Source organism: Kogia breviceps, chromosome 1, assembly GCF_026419965.1.
Source record: "Kogia breviceps isolate mKogBre1 chromosome 1, mKogBre1 haplotype 1, whole genome shotgun sequence".
NCBI classification, from domain to species: Eukaryota; Metazoa; Chordata; class Mammalia; order Artiodactyla; family Physeteridae; genus Kogia; species Kogia breviceps.
The window spans coordinates 112,127,486-112,150,215 of NC_081310.1; the positions used below are offsets into that span (position 1 = coordinate 112,127,486).

At 37.5% G+C, this 22,730-nt stretch overlaps 1 protein-coding gene across 12 annotated transcripts in view; it reads left to right on the forward strand.

Moving 5' to 3' along the window:
• Positions 1 to 1,288: 1,288 nt before the first annotated feature.
• The window catches only part of NTNG1 (netrin G1), a 331,515-nt gene continuing 310,073 nt past the window's right edge, over positions 1,289 to 22,730 (forward strand). For 3 of the 12 annotated variants that reach the window (XM_067041050.1, XM_067041013.1, XM_067041019.1), the window contains exons 1-2: positions 1,289 to 1,956; positions 8,857 to 9,618. In XM_067041050.1, the coding sequence (XP_066897151.1) occupies positions 9,373 to 9,618 (246 nt within the window). In that variant the 5' untranslated portion in view covers positions 1,289 to 1,956; positions 8,857 to 9,372. Of the gene's footprint in view, positions 2,264 to 8,856; positions 9,619 to 22,730 lie in introns of all 12 variants that reach the window. The other 9 variants (XM_059078727.2, XM_067041028.1, XM_059078688.2 and 6 more) reach the window with 7 other exon arrangements.

Here is a 22,730-nt window from a genome sequence, read left to right on the forward strand (position 1 = left end):
ACCTTCTGCCACCACCCCGTCCCCCCACCCCCCCAGTCATGGCAAAAAAAATGTCCCCTCTGCTCTTAGCTCAGTGCTTCCGTTGTGAGGCATGCAGTGAGTGAACAAGTGTCCCCAATTGCCCATTTCCTACCCTCTACTTTGTCTTTAACAAACTGGAGTTCGACTTCTCCACACAGGACCCTGAACTTGCCCCCAAATCCAAGCAAATACTAAAATGCAGAACATGCTTTCTTTTCTGTTTATCCCCCAAATTGGTGGACCACAGAGACACATTTCTTCTGAAACCAGCTGGTCACACCGTGGTTTACTCCCTCTCATCCGACCAACTTTCCCTACTGCTTATGACCCTAACCATACAAAAGCCCGGTTTCTGTTTGATTTTGAGATGCTTGCAGATTTGTGAGATCAGAGCTTTCTCCCTATTGCAGTAGTCTTTCTTTTTAATTAAAGTCTCTCCCTATATTAAGTCAGTCTGGATTTTTTTTTTTTTTCCTTGACGTTAGTATGTAGCTGAGAGTGATCCCTGGTAAGTTTGAGCCCCACTGCTGGGGAAGGAAGTCTTGGGGCGGGGGGCATTTGTCTTTCTCTTCAGAATGGCGAGGAGGCCAGAAAACCACAGCTCTCTCTTCAACTTTCCGAAGAAGAATGAATTTCTAAATAAGGAGGTTTGAGGCTTGCGCTGTAGGGGCCGCTGGCTGGGCAGGGGAATTTTTGGTTGGAAAACACCGTTGCGATCACAGCTAGGAGCGAGGGGTGTGCTTGGGAGCGGTTTTCGAGAGGGGAGCCAGGAGTGAGGGATGGGATGGGCGAGGTTATGAGTGGAAGGTACGTGAAGAGTTAGTAGAAATCGCGCTCTTGTGGGCAAGCTAGATGTGGCGGAGGTGAAGGGGGGTCGCTGAGCCTCGGTACCCCGAGGTGCTGGAGCGGCGGCAGCGGTGGCTAGAGCAGCAGCCGCAACAGCGAGCGAGACGGAGTTAGGACCGCTCGGAGCGCCCAGGTCTCGAGGTAGTATAAGGTTTGCAATCCTTCCACTTGCTGGCAGTTGCAGAAGATCTGCTTTTAAGTGAAACGTACATGCCACCCCTCTAAGGGCTGCAGCTTTCCCCGGCTTGCTTCTTTTTCTTCTCAGGCCCTCCCTTGCGCTCACTGTGTGATTCGTACTCGCCCCTAAGTTTGCAGAGAGCTCGCTGCCGGCTCGGAGCCGGGTCCGGCCAGGAGCCGCGGGCGGGGTCGGGAAGCCCGTGAACCGCAATCCAGAAGCATCGTGGGCCATGTATATTTCATCAGATGGACTTTGGGTGCGTCGCGTCTCGCAACCATCAACGCTATGTGCAGTGACATTTCTGACTTGAGTGGAGGAATGCGCGAAGGAAGCCCGGACGAAATTGGTACTAGAGGATCTTCTTGGCGCCAATGCTAATTGTCCTGATTTATGTCCCTTCTGACTAAGCTCAACGTCTTCGTCTGAAATAAAATGAAACCTGTGCCAAGCGGGGTAGAACCACCGGGCCGCTGGTTCTGATCCCCGGGAATCAGGAAATCGTCCTGCAGCTTAAAAAATTAAAAAAAAAAAAAAAAAAAAAAAAGAGAGAGAGAGAGAAAAAATAGAAAAAAAAATCCCTCAGTAAAAGTTTAAGGCGAGAAGTGGCAGAGGCAGTGGCGCGAGGAGGCGCGGAGGAGAGCCGGCAAGCAAAGGACTGGGCTGGCAAGACCTCCCGAAGGCTGCGATTTCATTATTAATATCACTATATTTTTGGAGGGAGAGGCACCTTTCTCATCTTCTCTTCCTCTCCGCCCGCCCCTATTCCCTCCCCCTCATCTACCTGTCAAAGTCACTGATCTTCTGCATTTCGGAAGAGGAAGTCAACGGGAAGGAATTCCCCCTCTCGGCTACGGCTCGAGAGGGGGCTACGCGCAGGAGGCTCCCACTACTCCCCGGGGCCGGAGGCGAAGGTAATTAAGCGGCGGGTAGTGGCTGCCGGGTGCGGGGCTTCGGGTCCGCTGGGTCCTCTGCCGCCGCCGGCCAGGCGCAACCTGGACCCCGGGGGTGCGGCGGCGGGGCCGCGGCGCTCGGGTCCACAACCCTAGCTCTCCCGCTCCGCCCGCTCTGAAGAGGCTCGGCGTAACGGCCGCCGCCCGCCCAGCGCCGCCCAGGGTTCCGCTGCCGAGGCCGCCGCCCGAGGCGCACCAGGCTGGGCTCGGCCGCCGCCCCGCGCCGTCGGCTGGGTTCCCGCCGGGCGCCTAGCGAACGGGCCTCACGGTGAGTGCCGCCGGCTTCCTCCTCCCGCCGCGACCCGCGCGTTCCGCCTTTGCCCCTCTCCTGGCCGGCTTCCTCCCTCCCTCCCCCCGAACCTCCCCCCGCCCCCCACCGGCCCGCCGCGCAATCCACGGGCGGGAGGGAAGGCTCCGGGTGGGCGAGGAACTTTGTGAAGCGCCTTGTGGAGGCAGCGCGCGCGCACACACCTCGCACACTCCCATACACAAGTCTTCCTGGTGTGCGCCCCGGGCAGGTTACGTGTGTGTGTGTGTTGTACTCAGTGCCTGGACTCACAGATACACAGCTCGCTCTCCCTCCTCCCCACCCCCGACATCTGACCGCACATAACGCATCGGAGGGTTCTTTTTTCTTTTTCTTCTTCCTTGCTTTGCCAGTTGTCCTTGCTTGGGGAAAAAACTTGCCCTCTTGCCGGCCCTGTGGAGCTGGTGGCCACACTGAGCTTTTGAAGTTCCTTTCTTTTAATCTCCTTTATTGGTGCGAGATTAAAGCATTACTATCCCATGTTGTGCAGCTGGGGAGAAGGGAAAATTGAAAGAGGGAAAGACTTGGTGTAGGAATGCTATCTGGAATATTTTCTCAGGGGTTGATGGATTCGTCTAGAGACATTGAATTGCTCTCCTGTATGGATCTGTGGATATCTATATATAATACAAATAATACTGAATATTATTGGGCCCAAAATAACCAATTAAGTGATTCAGACACGCGAAAACTTAGATAAGAAAAGAAGCTGCGCCCTCTGCTGTTTATTTTAGTAACCTCGCTCGGACTTTTTTTTCCTTTTTATCTTTTCCAGAAATCCACTCAGGAGGTTGTCATTTTACAGGGCAGGGGAGGAAATTTTCTAGCGGAGATTTTAAGCAACTTTATTTGGAAAAGCTGGAGGTAGCGTTTTCATTCTCACATCAGGTATAGATTTCCAGAGAGTAGAGGCTTTTATTTTCCACTTCCTCCCCCATTCTTCCCAGGGAATGGTAATGGAACCACTCATTATCATAAGTTTGTCAATCTTTGGAATGGAAAATTCTGAGTAAGATTCAAAATTCCACTAAACATATGGTGTATCTGGCAGTGGATTTGCTCTAGAAATAAGGCCCTATTTTATGACTTAAAATACTAAAAGTTTTCTTATCTTACAGAATTGGGGAACAAAACAGAAGAATCTTCTAATAAAATCATTTATTCAATACACTTAATGGTTCAGCCTATTAGAAAAAAGTTTTCCAGAAATTTTCTTTTTCGCAGTAGGGGCAAGGTTTTTCTAATTTGTCTAGTCCTTGAGATCATCTCTAAAAAAATCCTTGGGGAATTAACAACCCCAGGTTTCATTAATTAAGTAGTTTGAACTGTAACTTTGACTGCCTTAAATGCTCCCCATCCCTTTTCTCTTTGGCAAAGGAAAATCAGCCCCATAGGTGTTCAACATTCTTTTGGAAGATAAGTAACTTTTAGTTTTTCAGATGAAATTTGGTTCTTTGCATGTGGATCAGCTTGCAAAGAAACAATGTCTCAAGTATTTCACACAGCAGGTTGTTCTGGCTTAACATATATAAGGCATCTATTTTCCTTTTCTTTTCTGGGTGCCATGAAATAAGATTTATTTCACCGCTGAAGACCAGCATGAGGGAATTCAAAATTCCATATAGTTGGCTATTAATTTGGTGATACTTCCTATTATGAAAATTTAAAAGGATAATCAACATTTTGTAAGAAAACAGTTGATCTTATATGCACATAAGACTGTTTTTCCTATTGAGATTTTTGTTTCGTCAGCTTTCACTGGGTAGATGTGCTAAAATGATTCAGGTTAGGTTTTTTAGGAGGAGGCTAATATATTTTGCTGTTTCCTTTTGTATATTTGTAAGTGGTGCATATATTTGTCTTCGCCTCTGTTATTATTCTGAAAAAACATCAAGTAGTAATGGTAAGAAAAAAAATTAAACTATTACATGCTTGGTTGATATGCTTTCTAACTGTTGTAAGGATTTGTAGAGAGTTTTAGAGTTACAAAAACACCAAGTCACTTGGAAAGAAATAAAATTTCATACAACTCAGAAAATTAATTGTATGTTAACAGAAAAACGTGTGTGTATGAATGTGTGTGTATAGGTCAGTAAAAGATTTAGCATACTTCTAAAAATAATTTTATCTTCAGAATCCAGAGTTTTGTTTCAAAACTTTAGGTGGGTGTAGATTTTCTCAAATGTGTATTTGAACCCTTGGATTTCTGAACTTCTCTACATGACAATGAAAGATTTGTTGTTCTATATTAATGAAATAGCATATTTATTCTAGACTTAGATGATTCTGAAATAATTTTATGTATTATCCCATCCCCAAACATCCTGCAAAATATATGCTAATTTCCCTAATCATTAGTCTCTTGGTGAAAACAGAGATCTTCCAAATCCTAAGGTGTGTTATTTGGTTTTATTAAGAATCTCATGATAGGCAGTTGCTCATAATACCCAATCAAGTATGAGTAAAATATGCCAATGATATTGCAGTACATGTTAAATTCCTTATATCTTGAAAAACAGTTAAAAGGATAGAAGCAAATTAAGAGGACTCCCATCTCCCATTAAGATGACTAGAAAATGCTTTCTTCACAACAAGTAAATGCAAAGAGCATTCAGTATATGTTAAGTACCTCATCTAGTCAATCTCGTTATGACAGTGTTGTAAGCTGCTAATTTTGATAGGTTATGGAATTTGGATGTCTTTATGTCCTTATATTTTTCACTCAATGGAATATGATTATAGTCAATGTTCTTTTTGTTCCTTCCCATTCAGAAACATGCATATTTATAAAATTCTTAATGTCTATGAGGAATGAGTCAATAGCTGTCTATTTCAGGTGCTCCTGAAGAGCTGAGTATTTATGGAATAAATAGCCTAGTATCACCACCCCCTCCTCCTAGTGAGATTATACAGTAAAACAAATGCCGAGAGCCAGCTAGAGTTAGTGGATTTACTGTCAATGTTTTCCTCTCTGTTGATGAAATTGTCAGTTGTTTTTGGAATGTAATTGTCTATAGTTTTGATCATTGTTACTTCCATGTAATGTTTAGGAGGCTTCTTTTCTAATGAAAGAAAGGACCTGTGAAATACCTTCTACAAAGTTAACCCAAAGTGGAAGGGAATTAGCTACAGAATCCTGGAAAAAGATATGTTCCTTGTATGCAAAGCCATTTTATAGCCCATTTTAGTCCAGATCAGTAACATCTATCAACTTGAGGGCATGATGTATCTTTGTATTTTCACAGCAGCTTTGCAAATTTTTATACCAGTCAGAGGTCTATGGAGTACTCATGACATATTAATGGGTATTTCTATCAAAGAGGACTTCCCAAAACTTTATTGCACAGGTAGAGATGATAGCATTATTTGATTACAGTGAGTTCCCAAGGTTCGCAAAAGTAAAGAACTAGAACTGGGGCCGCTCACAGCTCTTCTGAAGCTGCTCACATTTATGCGATACGAACACCTGAGACAAATTCAAAGCCCACGTTACTTGGCAATTAGTTTAGTTATGGGCAAGAAGGGATTGGTTTAGTATATTAAATCCCCAAATATGTCATTGACTGTCCTTCTCATAATTGGTTTGCCTGGCTATTTGCTGTGATGACCTAGCTTTTAAGAAGCTATTGGTGATTTTAACCTAGTTGAAAGCATAGCCAGATGGGGACTGGTGCCATTAGGTAAGAGAGGTTAAGGGATAAATAATATCCTATTTTAAAATCATTTTATTTTCTTTGAAAACTCCATAATTATACTTTAATAGAGAATTCCTGATTTTGACAGAGGCTTCTTTTCCATTGTGTGTCATGGAAGTTCACAGATTTAATTTCTTTCCAATTTTAAATTAAGAGGATTTTCTTTGAAATGTATGTGGCACTGAAAAGTAAGGATATCCCAATGTGAAGGATCCGCACTAAGTGATGCCACAAACATAAAAGTTGGAATGAAATCAAATAATTATGTTAAAGAACAACTTAGTGACCCTGTCCTCCTGATGTGTAATATGCTGTGGTCAATATCTTTTTCTGTGTCAATGGGAGCTCATTAAATGTAAATTCTGCAGACTGACTGAGCCATGCCATATTAGTGCTTGCCAAAGCTTGACACTATTAATACATTAATAATATGTCTGTAATGTAATGGAAAACTGTTAATCACAACTGGTTATGTGCCAGAAATTTAAGCTATAATTGGCTGCTTCTTGTCAAGAATGTCTGTTGTACAGCCCTGCAACTGCCTAATATTTAAATGTCTTGCACTCCTTTGCATTTTTCTTTGTCAGTTTTCTAAATTCAATCAATGGTGTAGTCCATAATTCTGTGTAATGACCATCATTATAATTCTGGTGTACTTTAATGAGAATTCGTTACACTGGGGATTGCTGTTGTGTCAGGAAATAGTAACAGGTTCCCATACATTTCCCTAGTGTCCAAATTTTTAACATACATATATACGGTCATCCTTTATTTTGTGATTCAAGTGAGGCAAAAGGTGGATGAAGACAGTAGCCAAGAATAAATAGATTAGGGGGATAGTATTTATTGATTAAAAAATGTGATGATTAATCTCAGAGAATTCAAATATATACTGAAGGTCATATTTTAAAAATAATATTAAAAATTAGCTTGTAGTGCTCACTCATTTCAAACTCAAAGCAGTTCATTCCAGGTCTTCAAGAGTGTATGGTTCTTGATAAGTAAGTTGTCATGTATTTGAAACTAAGAATTTAAGTTAATAATTTCTGGTGTGGTAGATTTTACACTGCTTCAGTTATAAGGCCTACTTTCCCCTCCCCTTCATCCCCCTGCAAAAGTGTTTGTTCTTATTATAATAAAGTAGTAAATGCAGTTGAAAAATGCATCTAGAAAATGTAAATTTATATTATTTTAATACTTTTCAGATTATTGTCAAAATGTCCGCTGTTTCTGAAAATATCAACTTAAATTACTAATGAATCCGAAAAAAGCAGAAGGCTGTAGTAGCCACAACACATGCTTCTCTGTGATTTTTTTTTTTTTTTTTTGGTTTAGATTTCAAAATGTACTCAACACTATGTAGTCTTCACATTATAAGAAAGTGGCAGATTCAAATCTGTAGTTTATACATGTTTAGACAAACTGCTAATTATTACTTCATAGTAACTCAAATATTCAACACTTTTCCTAATAGAAAATATCACAAATTACAGCAGTATGATAACATTTTATGAATTGAATATAATGAAAATTGCACTTGTATCCATAAAGCAATTATTATAAATTACTTTGCTATGGAAACACAATTCAGCCATCTGTTGGCATTTCATAGTCTCTGTGGCTTAGTTCATTTTAAGATGGTACATTATTTAAATATAGTGAATTCCTTTTATAAGATTTTGTGAGGATAGTGAACTTCCATATTTAAACTGCTTAGTGTGAATTGAAGGGTCTATAATGGTATTTCCTAAAACTGTAAACTTTTTTGTCCTTTTACATTTAAAAAATAATTATTGGGAACATGACAATATAAACCAACTAATTAAGCAAATACACTTTTCTTACACCTGGATTCCAAATATTGTAGTTTGTTTGGATTTAGACAGTGATTTCTAAAGAGAAAAGTTGCCAGTTAAACTCACCAATGACTTGTACTCATAGTTATGTAGGCTGTATTATCAGTTAACCTAAAGTACTTTTAACCGGTAATTTTTATTTTCTCTTAGAATTAGTGCCATATTATTCTGCCTCATGGCTTGTTAATTCACCCTCAGCTCTTTTTATATGTGCATTTTAAATTGTGCGTTTTACTACAGAGCTTTTAGTTTTAAAGCAGCATATAATATTCGCCTTTGGGACAAATTCTCTTCTTCTGTTACAGAAAGTAACTACAAATGCAGATGTAATAGCTATAAAAGGATATAAGAAAATAGAAAATTCTTACGAAAGGAAAATTTGCTCCTCTGGTTTTATTTTTGAATATTTTTTCAGGGAGCCAAGTTATCTTTATCACTAAATGCAACTAAACAAAAGATGCTTAATTCTTCCAATATAATGAGCAAATCCAAAGGGACAGGCTTGTGCCAACAATGCCGGTTTTCACTCCAGTTAACAAAAGCTAAGAAATGTACAAGGAATTTGTAGATTTTTAGGGTCTCTTTGCTAAGAGACAAAAGGCATAGAAGTAGTTATCACTTCTTTGTCATTGTTATAAAAGCGCTCATTTCCCCCATTGTACTCCTGGAAGATATTCCAGCACTGCAATATCTGAGAAATGTTTAAATCTAGCTGCTTGCTCTCAGCTTTGTCAAGATGGAAATATAATTTTTGAAGCGAAAACCTGTAACTCACCTGGAACACAAACATCTGTCTTTGCTATGGAAGTGTTAAATCCTTCATTTCAAAATTCTCCCCAATGTGAATGATTTCTGTGGCTTGCTCAATCTAGCAAAGTAAAGGTTGTCCATATTACACCAATTTGCTTCATATTGCATCAAACCTCCCAAATGCCAACATATAATACATTTTGTAATGCATTGATTGTGGGATAATAACTCTTATTTTTATTGTTTCTAAAAGGGTGTTGGTGCCAGAAGAAAAGAATGATTGACGGGAAGCAGACACCGAGCTATAAACACTCATCCTTTCTCTTCAGATACTGATATCTCAGTGCGCCTGAGCAACCCTTATGAGCCGTGAGCATCTAGGATCACCCAGGGTTATTGGATGTACAATAGGAGAGCCATCATTTTGCTAAATCATTATCTACTGCTGGACATCTTTTACAGAAACCAAACTAGACCCAAGTCTAATAGATATGTTCTAAGAGAATGAAAAAGCTGCAAGTTGTTGCTAATGCCTAATGCACAAGTATGCTAGGTTTCCACCAAAGTCCTCAATATACCTGATCACGTGCAATACCCGAATCCTTCACTTTTAGTTTTGGAATCTACTTTGAAGTCTCATCCTCTTTTTTTTTTTTTTTGTTAAATATACAAACCTACCTACGTATAGACATACATGTATATGTAAAATAGAGACCACAGATAAGCAAACCCGGCTTTTGTTACCACGAAGATTGCCAAGAATTTAGAGATGTATTTGTCAAGATTCCTGTCAATTCATGCCCTTTGGGTTACAGTGTCCTCAGTGATGCAGCCCTACCCTTTGGTGTGGGGACATTATGATGTGTGTAAGACTCAGATTTACACAGAAGAAGGAAAAGTTTGGGATTATATGGCCTGTCAACCGGAATCCACAGACATGACAAAATATCTGAAAGTGAAACTGGATCCTCCGGACATTACCTGTGGAGACCCTCCTGAGACATTCTGTGCAATGGTGAGACAACCTTTTTGATTAGAATATTTCATGTTAAGTGCGGGCATGTTGTATATGCATACAAATGTGTTAAGTGTTAAGTGTGAATACTCAACTCAGGTAGTGAGCTGAATCTACAAGTGGCAGATTTGTGCTAAACAGGCTAGCTTCATTCTCAGTGGAAGCCTACACCACCTGGAATTACAGTTTGCACAGTGTGATTGATGCACTGGAACTTACCTTCCTGCAAACCAAAGGTTTCACTGAGACAAGTGCACTGAATATAAATTATATAAAAAAAAAGTCCACTGAAGTTTAAATTTCAGATTGGAGATTGGGAATATGATTAGGCTATATGTGATATTATAAGGATAAAACCCATTGGTAAACCAACTTTAAAAACACAAAGGGTTCTTCACATACATATTTAAATTAAGGCTAGTCCTGTGTTCCATAGTTCAAGGCTAGAGTAGATGTCCTGGTTTTCCTCATCAGGAAACTGCTATGGTTTGGAAATCCTTGGTTAGGAGACCAGTGAGAAGGGAAGCAGAAGAGGAGACAGGGGCTAAAGCCTCATGAGAAGCTTTTCCGGAAGAGTCTTATTTGTCAACTTATGCAGCCTCTTGTTTACAAGGGTTGTGGTTTTCCATAGAAAAGTTTGGAATATGGAAAAAATGTTTATTGAAAAAGTAATGATATGGAGCATACAAATTCAAATACTCTCATTTTGATAAGCAAAGTTAGATAATTTGTTGTTTTCATAGTATATATAAGTCTTAGTTTCTGAGTGGAAAGGTAAATGGGATGTGAAAAGGTAATATAGGAGTGACAAACTGAATTTTCACTAGAGATGTTGCTGAAAATATACACATAAGGTATTAGTAAAGAGTCTGGTGGTTGAAATGATGTAAATCAATGTGCTAAAGAATTCAGACAGTGTGTTCATTTGGTTTATGTTGTTGGGTTTTTTTATTATAGGTGGTCTTTATTTGATACAGGAACTGTTGTGGTCCCATTTTTCACCACATAACAGACGTAATCGTATGGCAGATTTTAATAGTATCCTTACCTGACTTTATTATCTTGAACCTGGCCTGCCATTTTCAGGATAGTAAAACTATTAATCAAAGTAGCATCTGTTCACAGTCCCTAGTGAGTTAAATTAGCATAAGATCATCTTAGACCTAGCACTGTAGAAAAAGTTTTGTAACAGGAAACAGTTTTGCACACTAAACAGTGCTTTCACCTAAGAGCTAAGGGCTTGCCATTTTTCAGAAGTGCCTTTGGGCACTGGTTTGAATTATAGTCTAAACCTGATTTTGCGGAGAGTGAGAAAAAGAACTTGGCTATTAGGTGTCACTATGACTAAAGTGCTCTGAAAGACTAAATATTTCAAAGAGAGGACTGTCTCTCTGGGTAGCAGGTATGCGCTTTGCAAAGAAGTTGCCTTTTAGAAACCAGAGACTTCCAGAAGAGGAGTTTATTCAAACACATTAGGAAAACTAATAAATCTGTAAAAGAGCAGGGACATTTTTTGGCTTTATGTAAGATTTTTAATAATCTCTCATAAAAGGTCAAATTTAAGATCTCATTGCAAATCTGGGGTAAAATTGCTGTTCAGGTGACAGGTTTGGCCCAGAACTCCTTAACAGAGGATGAGTTCTGGACCAAATCTTTGTATTATTAAGAACACTCTAACTCTATATATTGGTTTGCATGCACTTGTAGCAATACGCCTCTTCTGGAATTGTTTAATAATTTACAGATCTAAGTAAAATAGCAAAGATCCTTTTTCACAGTGCTGTTTGTACTTGTGTAGGCCCTGTATGATGTGGTCAACATGTGATTTGAACGTGCAGCTTCCTTGGTGTCAGCCTCTGGCAAGAGAATGCTTGCTCAGCACCATTCTTGTCCATCATGTTGAAGGGTTTACTTGGTGTCTTTAGCATGCCTCTTTCTCCCATCTTGAGTGGGAAAGGGTGTATTATAGAACTTCTCATGCCTGACTTTTACAGTGACATGGTCTAAGGTCCTTAAACAAGCCAATTCCTACCAGTTTACTGGCTAAGTGATATTAGAGACCAAAAGAGAAAAAAGTGAAAACGATATCCCTCAGCTTTCTCAAGTGCAGTAATATGTGTACTTTACATGTTTATGTGAAACTCCACAGGACAGTGTTTTAAAAGGCTACATCTTACTGTGATACAGATATTCAGAAGTCTTGGTGGGTTTAAGTTTGTCATTGGACAGAATTGTTTTCCATGGGAGAGTGTGAGGTTTGTGAGATGTTACCTATCAATGCGTAATTTGGACTCCTTAATATACATTTGATTGGCATAACAGGTTTAATAATCTATACTTTAAATACATAGTTTGAGACTATTTGTATGCATATTATATACCAAGTCAAATATAGTGACCTAATATAGCAACACTTCCTCTCTGCAGTTTTGTATTTTCTATAAAACTCTTTAGTGTAAGGTTTCCTGACACAAGGCTGTAAAGCTGTTTCAGGATGCTGTCATATCAGACCTGTTTAGGTGCTCCTTAGCCCGAGGTCTAATGGGAATCCATAAAGTCATTTGTGTTATGACTTTCACATTCTCCCCTCCTTGACACACGCATCCACACCTGCTCCCTCAGAGTCGTTATGGCCTATTACATCAGGGCAGCTGCCACATAAGCACAATCACTGCTTAGCCCTGATATGTAAATGTTTGCTGCAAAATGGTTTCAGTAATCACCTGCTCAGCTAATGACACCCTTATTAGCTGTGACTACAGCAACTCAGAGCACCGAGGGGACATTTGGTCAGAGAAACACCTTATAATTCCCATAGCCAATTTATCTTATATAAAGTTGAAGTTCATTGGGATTGCATTGAGAGTTTTTATTGCTGCTTTTTGCATTGCCTCCATCATTATATGCCAGTGACCATCCATGAATGCTACATTTACTTTAGAGTGAAATTTTAGGGAAAAAGGACCACATGATTCCATTTAATGTAGATCTGTTTATTAACCTGGATAACCTACTTAATAACTCTTTAATATCTAGTGATTTTAAATTTTTGTATAGTAATAGTACCAGCATTTTAAATATGTTTTATGGGAGATCCTGCCATTTCTACTTATGATAGTGAAATAGGGGAATAGAAATAGATATACATATACACATATACATATATATGCATGAATTTTGTATATTGAGGCCATACATTTTCTTTTAAATTTAATCTGATATATTCCTTGTAAGTTGTCGATGGCTAAAATAATTCTGTTAAGGGTGAAGAATCTGAAGGGTAGAAGAGGGTTAAGCATTTCTTTTTAGGCTGACATAACATGTTAGTATAGATCATGTCCTTCCTTCAGCCACGTAAAAGCTTCAGGTAGCACAGCTTTGTCAGAAAACACAGATCATCTAGTGACTACAGTTTGTTTCAATTTGCATAAAGAGCAAATAGGATGATCCAAACCCGTGTGTAAAGCTGAAGTGACAACACAAAGTTATGACTTGTTCTTTGTGTTTAGACAAACTTAGCTGTCATATTTCCACGCAACACCCCAGTGGCTTAAAAATGGCAAAATTATCTGCAATTATCTCCACCCTGCAGCTAATTTTCTGAATAAGTTAAACAAAAGCTTTCAAAAGAAGCCTACAGACAGAAGAAGTTATGGGCGTTTGTACAATTTATGGCACAGAAGTGCTGATGTCGGTAGAAATGTGAGCCCTGGAGTGCACCTATGGATTTCAGAGCCAATCAAATCTAAATTAGGAAACAAAGATTATTAAAAAGTCTTCTGTGCATGTAATTTTGACATAATATTCTGCGGTGGACATTAAATGCTTCCCTTGGAGACCTTTGGCATCATTAATGCAGCACGCCTTTAATTACATGTAGACTCATACTACTAAAAAATTGAGAAAATAAAGTACTCTGAGGTATAGTTAACAATACCCTAGTTATGTTTACTGAAATAATTAAAAGAAAGGGTATAATTTTTCTAAATAAAATGTCAGAATTTGAAATGAAAATGGATTTTCTTTAGGAAATTTACTAATGTGTGCCTGTGCTCTTGACAGGCATTTATTCAAGCACCATAGCAGGTCTATTAATGATCATTCCATATTGTGCTATTTCCAAATAGACTCCTATTAAGAAAAACATTTTTAATTACTGTAAGCATTGTGGATAGAGTATATTTCATTATATTCAAATGGAATTTACAAAAATTGAACAAAGCTTTCATGTTTTATAATTTTAAAGGAACCCAGTGGGATGAATGAGTGGTGACACATAGTCTCAGGGCTATCTATAACTTATATTTCTGATTTGGCATTGGCTCAGGTTGCGATCTGGTGGCTATCAGGTGGCTTGTGAGAAGTTAATTTGATAAATTTAGTTACGTTTTCAATGACAAGGCATTAATATCAATGTTCCAAAAACTGGAAATGACATTGATTTACATAATAATCAAATAATCCTGCACTCTGTTCACGTGAAACATAATTTAATCAATGAATGAAGTTTTAATAACAGTGACATCTTTCATTTGAATTTATTTATCCCTTAATTATGCCAGAATGGAATTTTAAAAAATCTTCAGTTCCTTCATTATTAACACTTCATTGTTATTTAGTTCATTATTTAGACTTACTTCTTAGAAAAGTTTAATTTATGTTTGCAGTGAATTAAGTTCCACAGAGATCAGTCTTTCTCATAAGTCACTATGTCAAGTATTCCCTTGTTAAGGAGCCAACAGTAGTTCCTTATTATCGATTGCATCAAGTCTAAAGTACTCTACCTGGTTTTTAAAACTGAGTGTTTACAACCTTATTTCCCATTACTTCCCATCAGGGCCCAATGGCATTTCCAAGGGATTTAAGCAGTATCATTGGAAGGGGACTACTGGATTTGGGTTGAGGCTGCATTGGCATAGCATGCATGGTTTATTCAGGAGGCCTTGAGAGGGAGCTGATAAACATTACGGTGCAGCTAACCAAACTTAAAACCACTTCATGTCATTCATTGTTCCCAGACAGTGTTCTCTATGTGCACGAGTACCCTTGTCTCTATTGAGCTAATGCACAAATATTACTATAGACTACTGTACACAATGTGAAGTGAACAGAACATATAGCACATGCAAAACCTGGTGGTGGCGGTGGTGAGAATCAAAGTCCAATAACATATGGTCCCTGCCCCCAAAGGAAGTAAAAAAGAGTCCTAAGCAAAATTAATACGAAGTGGTGTGTAGCCAGAGGATGGGGACGAGGACGTAGAGGTAAGACCAGCACTCATAGTTTAAAGGTGAAACATTATTTTGCTGCATATTAAAGAGCCACTTGGAAAATATTGTCTGCTAGCCAAGTGCCTGATGTTATTAAACTGTGTCTGAAGAAGACAAGAAAAAAGGCTGGGTGCAGCAGATGGACCCACAGCATTTAAATGACATTTAAATGACAGCCTAGTGGCCTGGTTAATGGAAGATTGCCACCTTATATCTGGCAAGATGGAAGAGGAGCAAAAATTCATAGAACCTGATGAGTTAGACCTGTATATATATATATATATATATATATATATATATATATATATATATATATGTATGTATTTCTCAACTTAGGAGATGCTGAAGTATGCTGCATAAGATAAGCATGGCTCACGTACCTGGCGCTCCAACTTTACACAAAGATTAGGAGGAGCATTTAACTGAATGCACAAATAGAAGATTTTAAAGGTGAAACATGAGACTTCAACATAATTACTGCCTTGTAGTGGACTACTTTGAATTACCTCCTTCAGTTTCCGAAGAGGTAGCCTTGTCTGCTCTAGAGGAATATCACTTGAAAATATGAGAACTAGTGTCCTAAAAAACCCATAGTCTCTCTGGATTGTTTTGGGGTCTCTCAGGCATATTCTGTAAACTTTTGGTGGTGGTGGTGGGGTTTGTTCTGCTTAGCTCTGAAACTGTGCGTGGGTCTTAGTCTGGCATCTTGATCCTTTGACATTAATGACTAATGTCATCACACAAGAAGTCCCTCATCTCATGTTTTTCTCTACCAGAAGAAGCAGAAGACATTCCTCTTGCTTGGAATAGTCCCCACTTATCCCAATTCCACCCATCCTTCAAGGTCTGTGTCAAGTTAGTTTCTCTGTATACTTCCTGCCAATTTCAGCTCTTATCATTCTCTTGACCTTTTAACTATGTGATTAAAATATATGCCTATCTATCTACTCTACTATACTGTACCATTTAGCGCTTCATTACATCTTATTGATTTATGTACCCACATACACATATGTTTCATGTGTTTACCTTATCTGGACTCTCGGTCTGGATCACTACCCTTTAAGTGAGATAATATGTGAGACAGCCTCCTGTGCTCTCTGATGCAGAGTAGGAGCTCAACAGAAACTATGTGTTATATTGCTTTTCTACCTTACAGCATTTATCATATTTCTAGGCAACAAATAAATAATAACATGTTTTTAACTGATTAAGTGATCAGTTGATTGAATATAGTATTTGATTTTCTGGAATGTTTTCTATTTCTCGAGGACTTTTATCATGTATCTGGTTTTTCCCTCTGTAAATTAAGAGACAACTAGAAAAATTTAGCTAATCCATTTGGCCAGCTTATAATGATCTCAAAAGAGAGGTGGGAGAGAAAAATCTACTCTGAGTTTCAACACAGAAAGTATGTATGAAGGATTCTTTTTTCCATTTCTAATTGAATCTTTAAAAAAATATTTTTCCAAGTAAAAAATTTGGAAAAGATGAAAAACCTAACACTCAACATTGAAATCATTTTGCCATATTTCTTAAAAGTCTCTCTCCCTAAATATTGGGTTGGCCAAAAAGTTTGTTCTTTTTAGCCAACCCAATATAATATACATTTTGTTTTACAAAATTGGAATCATAGAATCATCAGATATAATTTTTCATCTTTTTTCATTTACTACTATAGCTTTTTCATTTATTTAGATCATTTATATGTGCTTAGAGAATATGATTTGATAGCTATAAATATCCTATTATATGGATATATAATATTTTATTTAATTATGCTCCTACCTTGATGACTTGATGTTATTTTCATTTCATTTTTTTTATTGGTTATAATGCTTTGATGAACATGTATCAGTATAGTTTTCTTTATTAAACCTACCCTTCTTCTCCCATATTCCAAACCTCCCATATTAAATGCACATGTTTTTAGGATGGTGAGCTCATCATATTGACTTTAGTTGAGGCTAAAGAGTTGGGCTGTATTCTTTTGCTCTCAAGGGTGGAATCCTACTGAATGGAAGGGGCATTCTCTGTGTGAATCTTGGGGAAAGAGGTGTTGGACTTAAACCAAGATGTAGGACTTAGGCAGGCCCCCTCTCAGTGGGCCTTGTTCTCTTTTGTCTGGACTTGAGAGAGCTTCTGGAGGTAGAAGGAAGACAGCTTCTGCCACACAGTAGAAAGCAAAGTCAGGAGACCTCTTTGGGAGCAGCAAGCTGAAGGTGAGCAAATTACACCTTGTAGACTATACCTGTGGTTTTAAAACTTGCTTTAAGCTGATCCACAGTGAGAAATACATTTTATATTGGAACACAGTAAACACACACTTATCCACACACACACAACCAAAACAAAAGCTTTGCAGAACAGTCCTTACCCTTTTATATGTGCTGTGCCCTCTGATATTTTTTTCCTTTATATTCCTTTTTCTTCTTTAACAAATAATTGAATATTACATATTGATGGTTGTGTACAAATTATAAGTAGCATTGTTTTTGAACCTTGCATAAATGGAAAAATAGTGTACACATTATTATATAGCTTCTTTCTTTTAAATTTAACATTATATTTTTGAGATATACTGCTTTGTAATATTCTACCCTATGGATATTTCTTTAATCAATCTTCTATTTATAGACATTTAGGTTGTTTGGTTTTTATACTTTAAGGCTCTTAACTGGTGTCAAACTGTCCATCAGAAAGATAGTTTATCTATACTTCCTCTAGTATTTTATGAAATGCCCTAGTAGCTAGATCCTCATCAATACTGGGCATTATATTCTTTTTTAAAAAATTGATTGATTGATTGATTGCCGCATTGGGTCCTTGTTGCTGCGCGCGGGTTTTCTCTAGTTGCGGCCAGCCGGGGCTACACTTTGTTGCAGTGCACAGGCTTCTCATTGCAGTGGCTTCTCTTGTTGTGGAGCATGGGCTCTAGGTGCACGGGCTTCAGTAGTTGTGGCTCATGGGCTCTAGGGCGCAGGCTCAGTAGTTGTGGCACATGGGCTTAGTTGCTCCTTGGCATGTGGGATCTTCCCAAACCAGGGCTCGAACCCTTGTCCCCTGCATTGACAGGCAGATTCTTAACCTCTGCACCACCAAGGAAGCCCCTGGACATTATACTCTTAAATTTTCTTCTGATATAGGGCCTTAGCAGATAAATTATGTAGTTTACTAAAAAGGATATTGATGAAATTATCCTTATTCCCACCACCTTTTCTGCTAAGATAATAATTTTTAAAATTTGGCATTGATATACAAACATACTGGAAGGGGAAAATGACATTTCATTTTTAAAGATGTATTTATTTGCTTATTGAAAAGATTGAGTTTTTAAATAGGTTTCTTGGCCATTTAAATTTTCTTATTCCTAATTGTAGTAGTTTTACTCCTTTGTACTTTTTGCCCCTTTTTTAACTTTTCTATTGAAGCCAACAGTTAAGTTAAAAGATATATATTTGGGCCTTTTGAACAGACACCATTGTTTGTCAGTTGATCAAGTTCAAAAATGAGTATCCTTTCTTCCAGAAGAATAGGTCTTGTTTCAGAGACTTTTCCACACCCTTCGTTTTGTGGAAATTTTACGTAATCTTGCCCTGGGTTTTGGTGGCATGGGGGCAGTCATCTCAGGGCTAGGAAATATTCATCTGAGTGCCCCCTCAAGTCTTTTGTTTATAATATAAAAACTTTGAGAAGTTGTCATTTACCCTCAGTAAAGTGTTCCTTTTCCCTTAGAATCAGTCTTTTTGGAGACAGTTGCATACTGAAACATATTCCTTGTATAAAGTGGCTGGTGAGAAATCTGCTTTGGTTTTAATTCACCAGACCAATGGGCAGACTAGCTTTTCATGTGCCATTTTTAGATTTCAGAATTTCCTTCCTTACAAAAGGGGAAAAGGATGAAAGTTGTTTCACACAGCATCATACTGGAAAAGAACTCACTGAGATTGGCAGGTTGTAAGTTTCTTCTCATCTTTCTGGGAATAGATAGATTCTCATAGTATCAGTTCCATGAAAATTAGAGACATGAGCTGAGGAAGAAACCAAAATTGGTTTTCAATTTTTGACCTACTTTGGAACTGACTTATAAAATATTAAATGAAGAATTGAGCTGGATGCTGTTTAAGCATAAAGAAATAGCCCTTTTGTTCCAGAGGGTTGATGTCCTTTGAGAGGTCCAGCAGCTGACATTATCATCAAGTCATGTCTGAACAATGCTTTTTCACCATTACATGTAACTTTTTGTTTGTTTTCTGTTGCTCTCTTTCCTTCTTGGAAATGATAAAATGAAGATATCAAATATACTTCCAAGCAACCCTCTCTCAAGGGAGAGGAGAATCCAATATAGGTGGTCAGTACAAATTGCAGAAGAGGATGTGTGCATGACAAAGAAAATGAGCTGATGGCCACTCTGAGGTTGGTTGTGATGCCTGGACCATGCCACATGGATTTTGATTTCAAAATTTAGAAAAACTAATCTTACATGTGGTGTTAGGAAGCATTGTCACTAATGTGTCAACTGTCTGGCTCAGGATAATATTGTATTTAGCCATCACCGGGGTCACTTTAACAGTGCCTCGCACAGTGTAAAGCACATAGTATTGCTTAATGCACACTTGTTGAATTGAACTTGTGGAATATTTTTACAAATAATGTTATTTATTGAGAACTTTCATGGTGTCATGCACTGTACTAAACACTTGGCTTTGTTAGTTCATGTAATCCTCAATCTTATCATTATCCTTTTTTAATGGGTGAAGTAATTAAGGCAGGATGTTAAGTAACTTTTCCAACTAAGTAGTGGGAATAGGATAAATCCAGGCAATCTGACATGCATGTCCTACTTTTAAACTATACTATAAATTACCCTCTAATTTAATTTGTAGTCTGTGGAATAAAATCATCACAAAACCTTTTTAGAATCACATTTATTATTTGGATTATGAGCTACAATACTATGATTTTGTTATTAAAAAGCCTTTTATCTAAGATAACCTCAGAAAATTGGATTCTGTAAACAGAGTGTATGGAATGTTGGAAATGCACATTATGTGATGAGTGTCTTCATTTGGGGATAAGAGAACCAATCAACTGTGTTTGTTTCCATTCCTGCTTTCATTTCCATTAACTTGTTCATATAAATGGAAGTAAGCTGTTAAAAATCGTAGAGTGGAGTACATATTGTATTCACCATCTAAAACCAGAATAATAAGTCAGCAACTGTTGGCTAGTTAACAAAATCATATTCTTGTGGGTGAAGTGTTGAGAAAAGTAGTTAGCGTGATACTTTTGATTTTTTTTTTTTTACACTATCAATAACAACTGTTATCATATAGCCAACTGCCTCCATGCTGTCTCTACTTGGATGTCTAGTAGGCATTTTAAACTTCACATGTTTATTATAGAACTCTTGATTTCTTCTTCCCAAATCTATTCTGACTCTGGTCTTTCCCATATCTATAAATGGCAGCTTATGTTTATCTAGTTGCTCCAGACGAAAAATCTAGGAATCCTCCTTAACTCCTTTATGTCTTTCACCACACATATCAACCAATTCTGTTAGCTAAACCTTCAAAATATATCTCAAATCAGACCACTTTTCATCGTCTCCACTGCTAACTACCAGCTATATCTCTAGGTTGCACTACTGCAGTATCTCCTAACTGGTCTCCTTGCTTCCCACATTTGCCCTATTATCAAATTCACATATGTTTTATAATATTATAATATAAAACTTTACAATGTGTGAATATTATAATGTAAATATATTATATATATAGTGTAATTATATTATGTAAATATACATACATACAATTTTAAGAATCTGTCAGATCTTTTCCTTGTTTAATTTCCTCTCATATTTTTTGTGTCCCACTGAGAATTAAATCTAAACCATTACCACTGCCTGAAAGCTCCTGTGTAATCTGGTCCCTGAATACCTCTCTGATCTCTGCTCTGATCACTCCTACCTTGCTCAGTCCCCTCTACCTACCTTCTTGATGTTCCTCATTAAACTTAGTTTATTCTTGCCTTCTTAGACCCATGTTCTCAGTATCTTCCCAGAGCTCATTACTGCCTTTTGTTAGGTCTCTGCTTAAAAACCTTTCTCATCTAACCACCTTATCTAAAATCACATCTCCTCCACACCCTTTATCCGTTTATCCTGAGCCTGCTTAGTTTTTCTTCACTGAATTTATTACAGGGTTGATGTTCAAACTAATTAACAACTGGGGCAGCACCAACACTGACCAATCAGAAGAGATGTCAATGGTTACACTTTAGTGGGTACCTTCTGACTGAATATCAGCTATAACTGCCTGATATTTATTATGTTATATACTACTCCTTTATTTATCTCTTTTCTCCTCCCCAGTACAAGCACCAAAGAGCAAGAACATTGTCTTGTACCTGCCTATAGTAGGGGTCAATAAATATTTGTTGAATGAATAAATGAAGTGCTAAAAGCAGATATGTTAGTTTGATCATAATGATCATAATATTCATATCAAAGATTGTTGCTGTAATACATACATGGTCTTTGGGATATATAGGCTGCTTTGGAGGTCCTTGATCTAGAAGGAATCACAAAATTTTTTTCACTTTTTAAAAATATATTTAAAGTACATAAACAATATAACAAATACATGTACAACTACCACTTAAAATTAACGGTGGTAGCACATTGTTTTTGTTAAGCTTTAAAAAAAAGAAACATTACTGACCAAGTTGAAATCATCTTTATCTCCATGGCCTGACCCATTTCTTGCCTCCCTCTCCCAGTGTCATAAATTTGCTATATTTCCTCTTCTGGTCTATCTTTTAATAATTTTTATACCAAGCTTGTATGTTCATAAACAATATATAGTTTTGATTTGGGGCTTTTAAAATGTTACCATCCTAAAAAATCTATTCTGTAAGTTGCTTTTTTATTGAACAGTATTTTTGTAAATTATCCATTTGATCTGTATGATCTTGTTCATCCATATACAAAATATATATTCCATTGTATAAATACATTCTTCGTTAGTGGTAATTTAGGAAGTTCTTTTTTTTTAGTTTTCTATAATTACAAGCCACTCAACAGTAAAAAATTTTTGTACCCATATCTTGATGCATACGAACAAGAGTTTTGTTTTTCCCAAGATATACACCCAGTAACCAATCTGTTGATTTATAAAGTATGGCATTTTCATCAAATATAGTTGTACCCTTTACATTCCTACCAACAGATTATAAGGATTCTCCTCTCTAAGTTTTGTTTTGTCTTGTTTACTGATATGCTTCCTCTTATTGTGTATTGAAAAAAGTTTAAGAAATCATGTTTCTCTTATTGCCTTAGATGTCAGGACACTCACAGCTCGATTTACTGATCTATTGTTGCCACCCTAATTCACTCAGGATTTTTAATAGAACTCTGTGTACCATGACTCTTAATCTCTCATCTTTTAAAAAATTATTTAATGGTAAATCACTTGGATATTGTATGAGCATCACTAATAAATATTCATAATTATGGATCAATAGGAAGAAACATAAAATTTACAGAAATAAATATTAAGCCAAACTATAAGCTAACTTCTTTGACTAGATTTTTATACAGAAGGCAACAAATTTTAAGAGTGGCATCTTCCACCTAAATTGAAAGGTATACTCTGATCTGTACAACTTATATAAAAATCACAGTTTAAAAAATTATTTTTAGTATTTAGCTGTATGTAATTTTTCCCCCCAAATCACTGTCTTCATTACTGGACTGTAACAATAGCCTTATAGTGCTTTTAAACTGGACATCTCCTTGTTTACTTTGCAGATGATATATAAATATTGCCTTATCCATCACCA